The sequence below is a fragment of the Heptranchias perlo genome, chromosome 36 (assembly GCF_035084215.1).
Source record: "Heptranchias perlo isolate sHepPer1 chromosome 36, sHepPer1.hap1, whole genome shotgun sequence".
Lineage (NCBI taxonomy): Eukaryota > Metazoa > Chordata > Chondrichthyes > Hexanchiformes > Hexanchidae > Heptranchias > Heptranchias perlo.
In genome coordinates this window covers 8,300,999-8,320,282 of record NC_090360.1, presented here as the reverse complement: position 1 = coordinate 8,320,282, position 19,284 = coordinate 8,300,999, and the positions used below count along the sequence as shown (strand labels likewise).

General features: G+C 40.4%; 1 protein-coding gene across 2 annotated transcripts in view; it reads left to right on the top strand.

Moving 5' to 3' along the window:
• Positions 1-16,696, top strand: part of polr3a (polymerase (RNA) III (DNA directed) polypeptide A) — a 51,072-nt gene extending 34,376 nt beyond the window's left edge. The window contains exons 20-32 of one of the 2 annotated variants that reach the window (XM_067972486.1): positions 1,227-1,397; positions 3,172-3,285; positions 3,409-3,444; positions 6,508-6,594; positions 6,863-6,945; positions 9,006-9,176; positions 9,858-9,951; positions 11,180-11,272; positions 12,791-12,955; positions 13,548-13,712; positions 14,700-14,831; positions 15,486-15,618; positions 15,872-16,696. In XM_067972486.1, the coding sequence (XP_067828587.1) occupies positions 1,227-1,397; positions 3,172-3,285; positions 3,409-3,444; positions 6,508-6,594; positions 6,863-6,945; positions 9,006-9,176; positions 9,858-9,951; positions 11,180-11,272; positions 12,791-12,955; positions 13,548-13,712; positions 14,700-14,831; positions 15,486-15,618; positions 15,872-16,020 (1,593 nt within the window). In that variant the 3' untranslated portion in view covers positions 16,021-16,696. The remainder of the gene's footprint in view (positions 1-1,226; positions 1,398-3,171; positions 3,286-3,408; positions 3,445-6,507; positions 6,595-6,862; positions 6,946-9,005; positions 9,177-9,857; positions 9,952-11,179; positions 11,273-12,790; positions 12,956-13,547; positions 13,713-14,699; positions 14,832-15,485; positions 15,619-15,871) is intronic. The other variant, XM_067972487.1, reaches the window with a different exon arrangement.
• The last annotated feature ends 2,588 nt before the right edge of the window (positions 16,697-19,284 follow it).

Below are 19,284 nucleotides of genomic sequence, written 5' to 3'. Positions count from 1 at the left end.
GGGTAGACAGCAGTTGTTCTTGTTTTCTCTTTTGAGGAGGTGAATGCCAAAGGTTGCTGACAAGCCTGCCTTTCAGTTTATATACCCTGTTGAGCGCTGGCAATCCTTAAGAGAACCTTTGCAGCTCAGGTAATGTGAAGGTCTCGATTATGTCTTATGATTTTTCTACTTCTAGGAAAGTCTTATTAACTTATTACAGATTAGATGTCTGAGAGGTATGACATTCCACTGCTTGGAAAAGTAACTTACGCCACTGAGGACAGTTTGGCCCTAAATTTTCCCTGACATTTTACCAATAGGTGGGACTTAACTGGGCTGTTAATGTGTTTCAATATCTTTAATAGTATGCTCACTATTTTACTTGTATATTATCTGCAATGTGACTGAAGTTATTTAACTACAACAGCTTAATCTAGGATGTCTCTGGATGTGTTAATCTTGATTGGGGTGTTTCATTCACCTTTTGTATTGCATACTTTCTGGATTTTTCTAAAAGTGCATTAAGAATGTATAAAATAAATTTGGAAGACCATTTATTAAACTAGCAATAAAACATTTCTAGCTTTCAAAGTGAAAACCTGAAAGTTTTATTCTTCATTCTGCATCCTACACACACTCCATTAATTGGAGCCAGATCTGATCAGCATTCTTGGGAAACCACTTGTTGAATGACACCTGATATGGTCCACTTCACTGGAGAGGCCCTGCCAGTATTGGAATGCCTGTGGGTGTCAGCCAGAGGTTCACCTCAGTACCAACCGATACTGCAAGGTGTGCTCTGTTCAGTAGCTAAATAGAAATGGTTTGGAACAACCTAGTCTGAAACCTTTCATCAGCCCATCTACTCCCCCCTAATCTGCATGTCAAAAAAAAATGTTACAAAGGTGCAATTACCCACCAGTGCTTTCCCCAGAGCCTGGCAAAACTCCAACACTGTGTACATTTTATAATATTCTAAAACGGATATTCTACAAGGTAGATAACATTTCTTATTACACTTTCTTTTTGTCTTTGCAGTACAGTCATGGAAGGTAAGGGACCATGACTAACATGTCTGTATTGGACATCTTTTTTTAAAGCCATTTCCAAGAGCAATATAGTCTTAAGTGTGAACTTATTTATCTGTCTACAGATGTTTAGTACCCTGACACATTTGGAACACTGTTGCAGTGTTTGGCGTACAGCAGTCTATTCTGAAGATATTTTTCTGTTCTGCCTTTTTCTAGAGACGTCTGGTTAAATCTTTGGAGGATCTTTGCACACAGTATGATCTAACTGTTCGCAGCTCAACTGGTGACATTATCCAATTTATCTATGGTGGAGATGGCTTAGACCCAGCAGCTATGGAAGGCAAAGATGAACCTTTAGAGTTTAAGCGGGTTTTGGATAACATTCAGGTAATGCGATTCTGTTTATAACTATTGCTGATGTGTTGCATACTGTAATATGCTATATTATGGCTAGTTTAGTAAACCTTGAAGCTTATGTTGTTTCTACTAACTCCAGGTTTAACTATGTTTCTGCCAGCTTGAGGTGAAATATATGCAAAAAATGTGCTATGGCTGCAGCCTTAATTGTGATGAGTTAAAATATATAGCCTATTTTTTTGTTTTTTGTTTAGAAAAGAATGTGTTGAAATTATTGCTATTGTATGATAATCCATTTCAAGTTGTATTATCCAAGCAATAGTAGAAAACAAAAGATATTGTTATACCTCTCTTCTACCTTAACTTCCCCACTGTAGAACTGTCAAATTCATTTTTCCCAGTTCTGAGAATTGTGGATTTTTCCCAGGTTAGCAAGAATTCTTAAACTGATGAATTGCGATACATGTTCAGATGTAAAACTAGTGCTGTGAAGAATGAATTGATTTTCCCAAAGGTATATTTGATATCTCTGTTACCGCCACCTCGTCCAAGCATCACCACACGCATCCACACAATTTTCTCGGCTGTTCTGGCCTCACCTGACCATATACCTTCAGGCAGCTTTCTCTCTGGTCTCTGTCCATAATGCTGTTGAACCAGTCACAAGAATTTGTGAGAGGAGGATGATGATCCTCCTTTCAGTATTGCCACCATACAACAGTGTGGCTGTGATGAGAAATTCACTGGAGTTGGGAGATTGAACCTTTATGCAGCACCCTGTGGTGCAAGGTGTTGATGCTGCACTGTAGCCGTACCCAGTACTATGATTGAATCTTTACACTTATCTGTGAGAATTAAGTTGTTCCTGGGGATAAGAGAGACTTTAATTCTATCTATCTTAGTTCCATTGAGTACTGGTGTCACACAGAAGTTGTGTTAGTGCATGCTGTTATTAATTTTCACAATGGAATTTGAAAAACAAAGAATCACGATATTCACGAATACATGTAAGTAAAAATTCAAGAACTGTCTGCACTTTTTTCAGGACCTTGGTGTCTTGAATTTCTTAAGCACTAGACAAAAGACTTTTACTCAAGAAATCTTTGAAACAGTTCTTTTTCTGCAAGGCAGCTAAGCTCATTTCCCTGTAACCTTCCTCAGTAGTTTTCATTCTTGTATGAAAGAATTCTACCATTTTGTTTCAGTAAATTTGACCTGTGTACTGCCAATCTTGCTTTTTCTAAAGAGTTGCGGTGACTTGCTCAGTAAAATTGGGATTTAAATTAAGATAACATTGACAGAAACTGTCTACCCATGATCACTGAGTTCCTAAAGAAAAAATGAACCAGGGAAAAGGATATTGCTTCAGATCGAAACACTGAAAAACATCCATTATTATGCTATAATAATATTTACTGAGTCCACTTTGTGCAGTGGCAAAATGAACAGAACTCAGTCATTTTGTTCACTCAAGTTTAGCTAAAATTTCTGTTCAGCATTTTGTGAAAATTATGTAATCAGCATATAAAATAACAATCTAATATTTTGGTGGTTCCTTGAACTCTCCAAGTCAAAACACAAATGTCATGTGAATGCATGGTATCCCTGGAGACGGCCTTTTTGGTTTTCGTTCATGAAAATGTTTGATCCGCCATGATTGAAACTTAGATGCACTAACTGTACAGAATATATTCATGTGTGTTAATACAGATATAGTCACAAGTGTCAGGTGGCTTCATTTGAAAGCTGCTTTTTTTTTAAAGAAAACATTTCCCATGATATCTTTGCTTTTCTTCCTTCCTAGGCCATTTACCCATGCCATGGTGAACCAGCTCTGAGTAAGAATGAAGTGGTTGTAGCTGCAGAGACAATTATGAAGAGAAGCGAGTTTTTGTGTTGTCAAAATGAATATCTGCAGGTTAGCAGAATTCGCAAATTCCCCTCTTTACATCAAAACATATTGTGTGTTAGATGGATGTGAAACCTTTGTTTCCTGTTGTGTTTCACTTCCTTCTTTGACCAATCTATCCCATTTCTGAAGGCTCTAACTGGGACCTGTTGTGAGAAGTACATTGAGGTAATGGTTACAGTTGTATGGTGTGGACTGTTTGGGCATTTCTGTCTTACAGAGCCTCACTCAATGTAAATGCCTCCCTTAATGCACTGGCTGATTTTGCTGCTAGCTACTCAATGTATCTGGCCAGAACTTTTAAAGCATTTGCAAAAAAAAAATGATTTACAGGCAGCCACTTTAGGTACCCTGCATCAGGAGGCATTAATGCACTGCTCCTGTACTTGTGGCAACAGCAGTTTTCTTGGTGTGGATTAAAATCTCAAGTAAGTGTTTCCCACCAGGCTCATCCTGGAAGTTCAGATTTTTAATTGTCTTTACTGTTGGTGGGAAATTTTGGGGGACTGGAATCCTTTTGTACCCAATGTCCAGCACTAGCTTATCGACATGTTTCAACTCCAGCATCAAAAGAGCAACCCCTACAATACCAGTATCGACATCTCACTGTCCTTTCTACGCCCTCTCTGAGTGAGATTGTGACTTGAGCAGTTTTGCGCTATTGATTCAGACCCATATGGAACTGGGCTGAAATGGTCCAAAATTGTTTCATCCTTGTAGCTAATAGAAAATAGTTATGATCCCATTGGTCTGGGCTGAATTCACATCCCAATCCTATAGCTGATGAAACTATCTTAATTCACTGTTACTTTGTCACTCGTAATTGATTTGTTCTAAATTATTTTCTGTGGGGGATATATAAAACGTACTACCATGAAGGAATAGTTTCAGTTTAATAAGAAAAAAGGAGGGAATGTAATGTTGGGATGTGCTTTCATGCTTGCTATCCTTACACTTTTTTGCCATGGGACATGTCAAGTAGAGATACTTCAGTATAATGAGGAAAGGAAAATCAGAGGGAGTGCCATCCCCTGGACTGCTTTTACACAATTCTGAGTGGCTTTTTTCAGACCAGCACTAACCTAGAAAAAGATCAGGAACCACACACTCACCAGCAAGAAAAGAAATGCAGGAGGGGACCTGACAGTTCTAAACATCCAATTCTACTTCGTCTGTTTTTTTTCCCTCCAGTTGTCTTTTTTGCCTCCTAACAAGAGGAAATAATTTCTCTGTATCTACCCTTTTGAATCCCATTATTATTTCAAAGACCCCAATTAGATTACGTCCCTAACCTTCTAAACTCAGTGGAATACAAGCCAAGTTTAAGCCCTGGTATCATTCTGGTGAGTCTGTGTTGTACCTCCTCCAAGGCTAATATATCCTTTCAGAGGTGTGGTGCCCAAAACTAAATGCACTACTCCAGATGGGGTCTGACCAGGACTGTACAACTGAAACATAACTTCCTCCCCTTTGTATTCCAGCCCTCTTGAGATAAAGGTCAACATTCCATTAGCCCTTTTGATTATTTTTTGAACCTGTGCACTAGCATTGTGATTTGTGTACCTGGACACCCAAAACCCTTTCTTTCCCATAGTTTCAACTTGCCATTTAGAAAATATTTTGATTTGTCTTTCTTGAATGCAAAGTGGATGACCTCAAACTGCCTCACATTGAACTCTATCTGCAATCCTTTGCCAACTCATTTAGTCTGTCTGTGTCCCTTTGTAACTTCCTGCTCCCATCTACACAAATTACTGTGCCTCCTAACTTTGTGTCATCTGCAAACTTGAGTCTACACCTCTCGGGGTGAAAAATGACATGGGCAGGGGATGCAAAACAGGCAGAATCGCTTTTGCTGACCGTTACACGACCCGCCGATATTCAGTTCTATTGAAGTCAAGTACAACAGGCGACCGAAGTGTCGCCGCCTGTTTTGCGTCCTCGGCCATGTCCAATATCATCCAAGTCATTGATCTATTTGGTGAAAAGCTGAGGCCCCAGTACAGATTCCTGGGGAACACCACTTGTCACATCCCGCCAATCAGAGTACATTCTCTTAACCTGACTCTTGTCTCCTACTTCCAACCAATTACCAACTTATGTCACAAGGTAACATAGTCAGCACATTGCTGGATAATTCTCAGCATTGGAAACCCATGCTATTAATTTCTGCTCTTCCTTACCGTTGGGGCATTGAGGTCAATTGTTATGCACCCTTCCCCACCCTGGTACTAGATTAGATTAGCTAACCAAGCACAGGTCAAGAATTGACCTAAGAATGTTGCTGGTCTGTATGGCTCAGTGCAACATTGCACTGTGTACTTTCCCACTTACTGGTGTGCTCAAATCTTAATATGCAGCATTACCCATTAGATTGGTGTGATGGAATGAACATAACTGGGAGTCTTCAGCTTCTTGATTGCGAGTGGAAAGTGCATGAAAATTGGCTTGGCATGGTGTGTTTTTTTTAAACTTGAAGGAACTTCTGGTAATGATACAGGCTTCTCCAGATAATTTTTCTTGTGCCTAACGCAAAGGGCTGCATCCACAGCCAAGCAAATGCTTCCTGTGAACTGAAATATGCCCAAAGTAATTAAGGATGTAGTGTACCTAGGCCGAATAATAGACATCTTGTTCTGCCGATGAGCTCACTAAATATAGTATGAGCTGCCTCATGCTCTAAATTTCTTTGATAGACAGGGAAATGATACTCTGACCGACTGTATAGCTCAAGCAATAAGCTGAATTAGGTTTATTAAGAAATAAAATTGGAAGAAGTAACAGCAAACACAACAGATTTCACTAGATTAAATTACCAACTTCAAGTCTGTTCCAAAACAAGTTTGTAAAAATCTGTCGTTCAGGTTCTTTGCAATGACACTAAGCTTGGACTAGTGAGTGTGATGTGACATTTATAGATGAAACAGCTGTTAATTTGAATTGAAATTGTGCAAAAAGCCTCCCGTGCTGTTTCATTTAAATTCAAATCTTTTTTCAAGCAAAAATGACTTAGAATTAACAGGACTACTTTGTATTTTAATCTGATATTCTACTGATCTTTTTGGAATTAAATAGAATTTGAATATGAACATTCCAGGAACCTCGTACTGTATTCTAAATCTGAGAAATATACATGAATTGAGGAATTATTCAGCTCTTCATCAAAGGTAAATAATTGGATTTAATGCAAAAAGTTCTGAATGTTGAATCTGACTCTTCTACTTTCTTTAGGCAATCAGAAATTTTATCAAGGATTTTTCTGATAAGATCAAGAAAACTAGAGATAAATACGGCATTAATGACAATGGAACTACCGAGGTATTGATTTCAATATTGCATTCCTTAATAAAAGTTTATAGTGCTTTTGTCACACTGCAGACAAGAAGTGATATGATTAATCTCATTGATACTATATTCTGTTGGATTCAAATGCTAATGTTTTCTAATGTGGTCATAACAGTACTTCTTTTGGATTTTCAGCGTTAATAAAATTGGGTCAAATATATTCACTTTGTACGCTAATGGAGTGCTTTTTGTAAATGTGCTTTGGTTAGATTATTTAACTAATCTTTAATTATTTCTTTAGCCCCGAGTTCTATACCAATTGGACCGAATTACTCCTGCGCAAGTAGAAAAATTTCTAGAAACCTGTAGGGACAAGTACATGAGGTGAGATGCCAATGTGCAGGTCTGAGGTTCTGTATTGGGTGTAAATTATCATCAAATTCCAGGATTCACCCTTGAATTAACAAAATAGCTTGCGTTGCCTACAGTATTTTGTATTAAGTATTGTTTGAGTACTATTGCAACTGTTACGTTTTAGCAGCTAAAGTTTTTCTTTTGCTTCATTTTGAGTACCTTTTCATTAAATGTCGAACCATTTTATTGACATGAGCTGATTTAATAGAAGCTGACGTACTTTGCCTTTTTGATCTCGTTACATAACCTGCACAAAGGCAGGAGCAGTCCTTTTTCATAGAAGTTCTTTCATTGATGTAATTTTGAGGATTTTCAGTTTTCTGATGTGGTCAGAGAGCGTGGGAATTTGGAATATAGCACCCGATGAAGACCTAATCAGGGATTAAATTATAATTTTGTTGACTGTTTCTGATTCACAAGAGGTTTGATCCATATGGAATTGCTTTCTTTAGATTTAATTTTTTTGCTTGCACAGGAACATTTTTGAATGACAGGGTTTGATTCAACCTGCAATGCAGGAAGATACCAAATTTGCATTGTGAATTCAATGCAATGCTAAAACATTTAGTGGATGTTGCAGGCATGTGGAATTTATCTGTTGACACAATCTTACTTGAAGTGCATTTAGATTTGTTCCTGGCTGGTGAAATAGGTAAACTTTATTAGAATTCAACTAGGATTTGAAAGAAAGAAGAAAATAAGAACTTGTGTTTATATAGCACCTTTAACGTCCTTGGGACTTCACAAATTCGCTTTACAGTCAGTTAAGTACTTTTGAAATGTAGTCACTGTTGTAATTTAGGAAACGTGGCAGCCAGTTTGCACACAGCAAGGTCCCACAAACAGCAATGTGATAATGACCAGATATTTTGTTTTGGTGTTGTTGGTTGAGCGATAAATATTGGCCAGGTCACTGGAGAGAACTCCCCTGCTCCTCTTTGAATAGTGCCCTGGGATCTTTTACATTAAGTTGAGAGGGGGCGTCGGTTTAATGTCTCATTGAAAAGACATCACCTCCAACAGTGCACTACTGCACTGACGTGACAGCCTAGATTAGGTGTTCAAGTCTCTGAAGTGGGACTTGAACCCGTAACCTTCTAACTTAGAGGCAAGAGTGCTACCACTGAACCAAGGCTGACACCTTAAACTAGCTGTCAGTCTAAGCCATTTAATTCTGATTCCAATTCAGCTGTAAACTTAAATATTTGATCAGAATCATCCACAAGAGATACGCCCCAGTCAGAATTGTACCAGGTGTGCAGTCTGTTTTGTGGAAAGCTTGTGTTGTGTGGAAATCGGACCTTACTAGCTAGAACTGAGAATCTGTCGTCCAAGTGAGGTTATGATTACAAAAGCAAAATACTGCGGATGCTGGAAATCTGAAATAAAAACAGAAAATGCTGGAAGCACTCGGACGGTCAGGCAGCATCTGTGGAGAGAGAAACAGAGTTAACGTTTCAGGTCGATAACCTTTCATCAGATAACGATTATGCTGGCCAATCAGTATGGGTGCCCCGATGTCATGGATAAATACAGGTTATACGACCACCAGCAGATGGAGCAAAAACCTCCAGGAAAAATTGGCCATTCCTCACAAACATAATCCTCTGAATAACTCAGATGTTAGGCACGGTACCTAACTTTTTCTTTTAATAACCTCTATTTTCAATCCTGTGCAATGGAATCCAATTCTATATAGTAGATCATAATGGACAAAGAGTCTCTGATGACCAGAACTGAAGTGACTGCCATATTAAATAGTGAGACTTAATGTGAATTAGTTTACCTCTAGTCAAATCTTAACATAACAAAATCTGATCTTACAAAGCTATTACTGGAAACATTTTCATTTTCTTCTGGTCCCAGCTTGAGTTTTATTATTCTTTGTAAAAAAAAAGTTGAAACCTCAATAAGATAAACTCCTGATGTGAACTTTGTATTTGTTTAAAAAAAAATTGATTAACATTTGTAAAGTCCTAATGCACTGTTGCATTTCTCTTGATCTCTCACATATTTTTCCCATTAACAAGAGCTCAGATGGAGCCAGGTTCTGCTGTCGGTGCCTTGTGTGCTCAGAGTATAGGAGAGCCAGGTACGCAGATGACCTTGAAGACTTTCCACTTTGCTGGTGTAGCTTCCATGAATATTACTCTGGGTGTACCCAGAATAAAAGAAATTATTAATGCATCAAAATCTATAAGGTAAATCCAAATATGATTGTTTCTCTGCATGGTTTTAGTTTTTAATGCATTGAGGTGTAGTTTAAATTTTAAATCAAGTTATGTACAAGTTTTTAAATTACAATTAATATCCACTGTTATTCAGTGAGGATGTTCTATTATGCATTTACAACTTTAACATGGATACCTCAAACCGAATGTAATTTGAAAAGCTAATCATTGGTTTTGTTCTGTCCATTTTCTCCTGTATGGATACTTATTCCAACGTAACTTCATTTTCAGGGGCTGGGGAGTTAAAGGGGAAGAAAGAGGTTAGGGTAGAAAAAGGAGAAAAGGCGTTCTGGTCATGGATTGATGCATGGAGCACCAGATGTGGTTCTTATTTCAGCCAAGAGGAAGGTCTATACAGTGGAGTGAGTCAGTGCCTGCACTGCATACCTCTGTCGGCTTAGTCAAGAGTTGGCAAAACTTCCCCACCTAAACCAAGCAAGTTCAAGTGACTGTTAGTTCCTCAGATTCAACGCACAGGTTTCTTCGAGGCTAGTCAATTGATCCACTGCCTTTAATTCCAGACCGCCAGATGTATTTTTTATATATAATCACTTGAAGATTATGGACGTTTGTTTTCCACATTTTCTTCCAGACTAACTGAACTCAAAATATGGAAGTAGTTAACCTGTTAATATTTCACTTTATTCACAGCACCCCAATTATTACAGCACATCTTGATGTAGATGATGATGCTGACTTTGCTCGACTGGTGAAAGGAAGAATTGAAAAAACTCTGCTAGGAGAAGTAGGTCAATCTCTGTAATTCTATTGAAAACACGTACTGTTCAGATTTAAATCCTCATTTCACCTGCATTCTTGCCGGCATGTGCAGCAGCTGGTGTGGAACGGCAGGTTTCCTTCTGTAAAATGATAGCACTGACAGCAAGCACCAGGCATTTTAGATACTACACTGCAGCTAACTTGAGTGCCGGTTCTCCCACCTCCAGAAGGATTTTTATGTCCCTGTGTTCCCAGCTGATGGGAACCTGTGAACATGTGCAAAAAAAAAGTTTTCCCACAGTCTATTACCAGCATGGCCTTTTCTGTGCTGTTATGCACTGAAAGAAACTGGCAGTAGAGTATGAGACCACAATCAGCAGCACATTACTTTGAGCCATGATAACTTGGAAAAAATTACTTTGCTGGTTTTCATCCAATGCACATCCAAATTTTACAGTCTGGATTACACTTATAAATGGGTGGTTAAAGCCCAGAGGCAGGGAACAAGTGGTAAGTGGAAATTTAAAACTTAATAGACTTATTAAAATTAAATTGATTTAAAATTACTAGAATGAAGTAATTAAAGTAACATGAAAATATAGGGCTGGGGGAAAGGGGATACAGACCGTAAAGAAGTAAATGTTTTTAAAAAATTATTTAGTATTGTGTAAGGTTAAAAAAGTAGCTTTATTGCAGTATTAGGGTTTGTTTCAGCAACATAGCGAGAGTAGGAATTTTGTTTAAAAGATCCTGGAATTATCCAGAACTGTTGATAGTTTAAGGGCTAATTTATTCAGATGGTGTCCGGTTACTGTCTGCATACACTGTTGTTCAAGGAACCTGGCAGGGATTTATACAGTGGCCACCAATCAGAATCAATTTGATTTGGTGCTAGTTTAAAAGCTGCACTGCAAGAGTTGCTATTTTATGCACTAAGAACAGAGCAGAAATTTGACAATATTTGTGGAAGATACTTGAACACTGAACCAGCAGGTTCTGTGTAAATGGGGAAAATTGAGGGTAGTGTCAGATTCTTCATGCACCTGTGGAGGCGGACAGAAGTCCCACAGTGACTGGTACCTGAACTGGGGAGGACTAATAAAAACTAAAAATGTCCTACTTCCTCTTGGAACTGATTTGTCTATTGGAGGTATTGTGCTAACCTTGGAAAATACAGAGAGATTTGATGTGTGTTAAATGAAATATGTAACTAGAAGCAAGTCTTTTAATTCTAGTTGTTACAAATTTTGCAGATTTCAGAATACGTTGAAGAGGTTTTCCTGCCCGATGACTGCTTCATTCTTGTCAAGCTTTCCCTGGAAAGAATCAGACTTCTGAGACTGGAGGTAAATAGTGAATGTACTGAGATTGCCTTTCTCTTTCAGAAATGTTCTCACCTCTCCGAAAGGCAATGACTCCTCTGGGGTATACAGTTCCATGGGCATCAATTGCCCTCCGGTACCTCGCCCAAGCGTCCGTTATTCATATGTAAAGTCGTCACAGTGAATGTCAGCAGTCTTTTCAACTGCGGGGGTATAATAACTGAGCCTGATCTTGCTTGTGCCTGACATCACAGCCATGCTTCACCAGGGTCACTGGACAGCAATCAGGACCATGAATCCTGGCCAAATTACCCCTGGCCAAAATCTGGTAAATCTTCCTGGGATCTTCCTGATCTGTAAGTCTGCTACTTACTGCATAAACTTGCTGAACCATTAATGAGCCATAGTTAAATCCACATATGAAAAAGAGGTACAGTTAAAAGGCCTAGTGTAACTGCTACACCCAGTCAACCCCATTTTCCCGCTCCCTTACCACCCACCCATCAGTTATGTAATCTAGAAGATGCAAAAAGAGAAAAAAGCTTGGAACAATTTAGGAAGGGGAACTTTGGGACGTTCCTGCCCGGGCCCCAAGTTGATCAAACAAGTTCTGGGAGACACATCCCCTAGTACCCACCAACCTTCTATCGCAGTTTGTTGGCCCCTCTCGGGAACTTCCCACCTCCCTTTTGAATACTTGCAGCGAATCCACACTCACTGCATGCGCCAGCAACTTATCCCAGAGGTCAAAGACTTTCTGCGAAAAGAAATACCTTCCAACATCTAATCGTAAGTAACATGTACTCGTGTCCCTAACCTATCTAGCATCCACAAGGACTGAGTCTAATTTTTTTATTTGAGGAACCTCAATCAAATTTCCCTGAAGGCTACGCTTTTCTAGAGTTAAAAATCCCAGCTCTTTAAGCATATCGTGGTAACTCGTGGCATTTAAACTAGGTGTTGATGATCTACTTTGAACTTTTACAGGGACTTCTATTATCACCTACTGTGTAAAGGGGACCAAAAGTGGAAAACATTTGCTTGTATTATTAACACTCAAGTTAACATACAAATTAAAATTGATATATACAGACAATATATCTGCAAGTTTTACTGTATAACTGGGAGTGTATAAATTATATATAATTACAATTGGCCACAGCATCACTGGTCAGAGTGAATTGGCCAGAATTCCACTCAAGTATTTATGCATGGGTATATATATCTTCACTTTTTTAAATGAATTCGAAAAAGGTGCACTGTTGGCATCCATTATGTTGTACACCACTGGGGTCACTTGTTCTTTAAAAGCTTTTTTTTAACCTCTTCGTCTATTTTGAGCTCATCAAGATGAGCGATGTTAGACATGAGGAATGGAACTCTATTCATTTGGCCACCCAGTGACCGTATTGAGCACTCCCAAATCCCCCTACTCTCTTACTTGGCCCCAGCAAAGTTTTTCAACCAACCTCAGAAGAGCACTCTACTGTACGAGTATGGCCAAAAAAAAGTCAAATTTTATTCTGGTATCTTGATTTCAAGGTGAATGCAGAAACTGTGAGATACTCCATCTGCACGTCAAAACTACGGGTGAAACCAGGTGACATTGCAGTTCACGGTGAAGCGGTTGTGTGCGTCACACCTCGAGAGAATAGCAAGAGTTCGATGTACTACGTTCTTCAATATCTAAAAGAGGAGCTGCCAAAGGTATGGTGAATTGAAAGGCTGAACCTCAGAATATGAATAAGGTGAAAAAAGGGCTGGAAATACACAGCAGGCCTATCAGCATCTGCAAAGCGAAAAGATGTGTTAACTTTTTGAACGTGGACCCTTTATCACCCTTTATAAGACCAAACAAAACTAAGTGGAGAGAGAGCAACAAATTTGTAAATAGGAATTAGTGTTCCTTGCTGTTACAGGAAACCAAATAAGGTAACTGGAGATGGAAGGAGAAAAGAAGCCACCCAGGGATACACCATTTCAGATGGGCCCAGAGCAGTCAATAATACACCAATGCTAGCCAGCAATCAGTAGGGTAGTAAAATGTTAGCGAGAGCTGGCGCAGATGTGTTGGGCTGAATGACCTCCTTCTCTGCTGTAAATTTATTTGGTTCGAAGGGTGCTGTCTGGTCACGTTCAGTAAATTTTTGAGCACATTGTTTAAATGTGCTAAAATTAATATTGTTTGGAGTATATTACTGCAAGCTTTTAATATGGCTTCTGTGCCCCACCCCTTGTCTCTCTTAATGTGTGGCCAAGTGTGCAAGAGAGACCATCTAAAGAAGTTGAATTGTTTCAGATTGTTGTCCAGGGTATTCCAGAAGTCTCCAGGGCAGTTATTCATGTTGATGAGCAAGGTGGAAAGGAGAAGTACAAGCTGTTGGTGGAAGGGGACAATTTGCGTGCTGTTATGGCAACTCATGGAGTCAAGGGAATGAAATCAACCTCAAACAATACTTACGAGGTAATATACTTCTCTGCTGCTCTTCCTTATAAAATAAATACTATCCTTCAGTCTCACTGTATGCATGCACACACATCCAGATGTTAGTCTATGGCTTCTGCATTGGCCTCTGTAAATGCTACTGTTATCCGTGCTGGGATCTCTCCAAGAGGATTTCGAGGTGGCGCTTGTTTGTAGGAACTGTTCTCTCTCCTGTGGGGAACCTCCTGTCCTTCAGTCAGCATCTTTCTGTTGACCTAACAGACCACAAATTCATTGTATTGGGAATCACAGGCACATGCTTGTGTCCTGTCATCTCCTGTCAAACCACAGACCTGCTGTGACACTCAGCTACCTGGAAATGGTTTCTCCTCTTGTTCCTGTGAGTACACTGTCAGTCACGAAGAATTAATTATCTATCAAAATGACCGAAAAAGAATGTGCTATGAAATAGGAAAACCTGCCCAACTAATGGACTATTGTGGACACCTTCTAACTGAGTCAGTTGCTTACATTCAGTAAGATGGGAAATATATGATGGTTGCAGGCAGTATGACAAAAGGCAGTGATGCATTCAAAGGGTTCTGAACACTCACTTTTACAATTCGCGATTGTCCAAGCGTGCAACATAACTTGTAGATAATCAGGTAAAATGCAACTCTCGGATTCGTTCTGTAGTTCAAGGTGATTTATGTGTATGATATTAAAGTGTGTGTGGGTGTGTATATAAAACATTTTTTCATTGTACCCCGAATTTAATTATTGATGCCACTCACCCACTAGAGCCTCCTTCAAATGTGAGGGACGGAGCTGAATAAGTCATTGACATCTTTACAGTTATCTTCATCTAAGCCTTCCATGCACTGCAGAGAATTTTTGATTGCTGTTTGATAGTCAACCATGTCAGACTGTGCTGAGTTGTTCCAGCTAACAGTTTGCTTGACTATGTTTTAAAAATTGCATTAGGATTGACTTGTTTTAAAGTTCATGTTTTGAATTTGTCCACAGGTAGAGAGGACACTGGGTATCGAAGCTGCTCGATCTACCATCATCCATGAGGTCCAGTATACAATGAAAAATCATGGGATGAGCATTGACAGAAGACATGTCATGCTTTTGTCTGACCTGATGACGTATAAGGTTAGAATCCGTAACCCCCAGCACATGAAGCGTTCACTGAAGAACAATTTTTTAGGCCACTCAGCCACAGACCAGGTGGTCTGGCTTGAATCCCAGTGTTGTTTGATAGATGCACTCTGGCTGCCCTCAGTGTTGCCAAGAGCAGCACTAAACAAAGGCAAAGTGTGCTTCCAATCACTAGGAAGGAATCAGTAGGTTGGACTTCAGCAACCTCTGCCTGTCCCAAACAGATGCCTTGGGATGCAACAGGCAGATAACCATCCTTTATTCTAAAGTGCAAGCAGTGTAATGGAGAAATAAAGTTTAGGGATGCCGTCTCTCTTCATTGTCCCCAGCTTTGTCTTAAAACAGTGTGAGGTGACAAATAAATCTCTAAAACAGAGATGAAAAGGTACTTGAAATGGAAGCTTCCCTTATCCTTTAAAATGCTTCATTCTGTTTGGCCTTATCTGAGCTTATGCAATGCACGCTCTTCCACTCTCCCCTCCCTCAGAGAAGGATTTGTAGCCATTTTCAAAACTATTCCAAGGGATGTTTAGTTTCCACATTTGGGATTTTTAACATTCATCTCTGCATGTCAAACAAGGATTAAGTTGCACACCATTTAAGGTTAGATTAAATGCATGTTTCATTGTACTATCCTTAACTCTGCAGGGTGAAGTGTTGGGAATAACCCGATTTGGCTTGGCAAAAATGAAAGAAAGTGTTCTGATGTTGGCCTCGTTTGAGAAAACTGCAGATCATCTCTTTGACGCTGCATACTTTGGGCAGAAGGACTCGGTCTGTGGTAAGTTAGGCCTGTACTTTTGGGGCTTGATTGTATTGATTCGCATTGTGACAAACTATAATGTTGAACACCAATATGCTGTTCATCTATCTTCGTTCTCCTTGCTCCTAACAACTTCTATCCTTTTTTAAAGGAGTTAGATGTGTGTTTGTGTGTGTGGGGAGGGGGGTAACTATACAGAAAGTGTTAGGCAAAATGATTTTGATCAGTTTCTGTGTTTTCCACTCACTGGCTCTTCCCTTTGTCACTAAAGGTGTGTCGGAGTGCATTATCATGGGAATCCCAATGAACATAGGAACAGGACTTTTCAAACTTCTTCACAAAGCCAACAAGGACCCAGACCCACCCAAGAGACCGTTGATATTTGACAGTACTGAATTTCATATCCCAATAGTTACGTAGCAGGAAATGCACAGACTGCCTTGGACCATAGAATTTTATTTGGCATGATGGAATTCTGTCAGTTATGTTTCAAAATCGGAGGGCTTGGAATTTCCTGCAGCTGTTTGTTTATGTAGCATACAGACCAAACATTTGGGAACTACATAAAAATGAACATCAGGCAATGCAGAAGAATTGTTGCAGTACAGAAAGAGACCTGATAAAAGGATATATTTGATGAGTGGCTGCTAAAATGAACTGAATTTGAGTGTCAAAGTTTATTATAAAGCATGAGCATGGATTTCCCATGGGCGTGAGCATTTGTTAATGGTATTTATAGGTTTAAGATGGTCAGGTTATCAAGGATTAGAAATGACACTGATCGGACTGTGAATTGATTAAATTAGCAAATGGGCGTACTGTATTCCATTTTAATTTTCTACAGCTGAGATCTGGGCAGATTGTGATTCTGGCTGACCCTTTTGCATAAAAGGAATCGATCAAGATTAACATTGAGCTGTAATTATCAAATGGAAATGTACCATCACTCAGTGTTACTGCACTGGGATGTCAGTGCGTGCAACTTACTTTTATTTTGGCCAGGTTTGGGCAGATTTTAACGGATCACATGGGAAGTGCTTGTCATGTAACTACACTATGCTGTTTTTGTGAATAAAAACAATCTGTTTAAAAAAAATCATGGATATTTTGTATTGCTATAATCTGCAACAGAAATGACAATTGTTGGTACAAAGTGCCCTTTTTAAGCGTTCACAAAATTTATGGGTAATTTTTCTTGTGACGTGCTTGTGGCGAAATGGATTTACCACTGCAAAAAAAAAATTCCCCTTCCGTATCAGGAATGTTAGATTCTTTCAGCCTGCATGTATAAATAGGTGCGTGCTCTGTGCTGTTGAGGAGGGAGGGATAGGTGTGTGCTCTGTGCTGTTGGGGAGGAGGGAGGGATAGGTGCGTGCTCTGTGCTGTTGAGGAGGGAGGGATAGGTGCGTGCTCTGTGCTGTTGAGGAGGGAGGGATAGGTGCGTGCTCTGTGCTGTTGGGGAGGGAGGGATAGGTGCGTGCTCTGTGCTGTTGGGGAGGAGGGAGGGATAGGTGTGTGCTCTGTGCTGTTGGGGAGGAGGGAGGGACAGGTGCGTGCTCTGTGCTGTTGGGGAGGGAGGGATAGGTGCGTGCTCTGTGCTGTTGGGGAGGAGGGAGGGATAGGTGTGTGCTCTGTGCTGTTGGGGAGGAGGGAGGGATAGGTGCGTGCTCTGTGCTGTTGGGGAGGGAGGGAGGGATAGGTGCGTGCTCTGCTGTTGGGGAGGAGGGAGGGATAGGTGCGAGCTCTGTGCTGTTGGGGAGGAGGGAGGGATAGGTGCATGCTCTGTGCTGTTGGGGAGGGAGGGAGGGATAGGTGCGTGCTCTGCTGTTGGGGAGGAGAGGGGGATAGGTGCGTGCTCTGCTGTTGGGGAGGAGAGGGGGATAGGTGCGTGCTCTGCTGTTGAGGAGGAGGGAGGGATAGGTGCGTGCTCTGTGCTGTTGGGGAGGAGGGAGGGATAGGTGCGTGCTCTGTGCTGTTGGGGAGGAGGGAGGGATAGGTGCGTGCTCTGTGCTGTTGGGGAGGAGGGAGGGATAGGTGCGTGCTCTGTGCTGTTGAGGAGGGAGGGATAGGTGCGTGCTCTGTGCTGTTGAGGAGGGAGGGATAGGTGCGTGCTCTGTGCTGTTGAGGAGGGGATAGGTGTGTGCTCTGTGCTGTTGGGGAGGAGGGAGGGACAGGTGCGTGCTCTGTGCTGTTGGGGAGGAGGGAGGGAATCACTTGAACCACAAGCTGTTTGTAAGAGAGTCTCTCAACAAGTCAATTGGGAAACACTTTCAGTTCTTTTCTCTCTCTTCCTCAATACCAGTCTTGTCTCTTGTGCTTTTACTGTATCCACATGTTCCAACTAGGCATTTTCTAAAGTTACACGCATTACATTGTTTGCAGGTTTTCAGTGGGGGAGAGGTCACGTTTTCTGCCCCCCACCCCATGATTTCCCTTTCTCTTGCCTGGAGAGGTTGTTTCTGGAATACGGTTTTACAGGCACCAGCAGGAGAAGAGGGTGCTAATTTTGTGACAAATTGCCTTTCTGCAATGACGAGGAAAGTAAATAAAACTTAATTATATTTTATTATTGAAGCAGATTATCTTAGAATTCCAAAATGCAGAAGCCACTTCCTGGTTTCCTTCTATATAATTTGTTCCGTTTTAAATCATAATGTTACCTGTTTAATGTTTCTTTTTCCTCCCCATGTTGAAGTTTCTCACGAGGAGGCAGGATTAACCTGAATTTAAGATTGAATCATATCATCTTAATTCTATGCGATAAGTATACCCACTTTTTGCAAAACAAAGTTGCACCCATTTAAGGTTGTCGTTGTCATCTGATCTAAATTGTGCTATCAGGTTTGGAATGCTAATGACCTGAGAAGGTGGGGATGGGCCGCCTTCTTGAACCCCTGCAGTCCATGTGGTGAGGGATCTGTTACAACTGAGCAGCTTGCTCGGCTGCTTCAGAGGGCGGTTAAGAGTGAACCACGCTGGTGTGGGACTGGAGTCATGTATAGGGCAGAGCGGGTAAGGACGGCAGGTTTCCTTCTCTTAAACCAGTGAACCAGTTGGTTTTTTACGACAATCTGTCAGCTTCATGGTCACTTAGTGATACCAGCTTTTTATTGCCAGATTTTTAAAAACTGAATTCAATTTCTCAAACTGCCATGGTGGGATTTGAACCCGTGTTCTCTGGATTACTAGTCCAGTAACACAACCAGTACACGACCTGTGGTAAATTTTATTTTCTTTCCCTCTTTTGGCCATGGCACTCCTAAATATTCTGGATAAAAGTTAGATCGTAGGCACATGGTGTTGGAAATTTCTGAAAGTGCCACAATCAGCAGCTATGATTCTTTCTATTTTTGGGCAGCTCTACACTTGTCCCTCAGATGGCATCACCACCATGAAGTGTGGTTTAAGTAATTATTTTGCTATTTCTCGGTACACACAATGGCAAGGAAACAAAATAACAGCTAGTAGAAAATCCCCCTTAATAGGCTGTGTCAAATTCAAATCTTGTTCTCCTCTCCACTTGTCCAAATAGACCTGCTTTGTAAATCAGATGCAACACTGTAAACAACTTTCTGCTCTGAAGTAATTTATTCTACTTTGTAAACTAATGTTCTTTGGTGTGTATAAGCAAAGTTTGACTTGAAATGAGCCTTCACCAAACAACATGTGATGTTCTGATTAGGG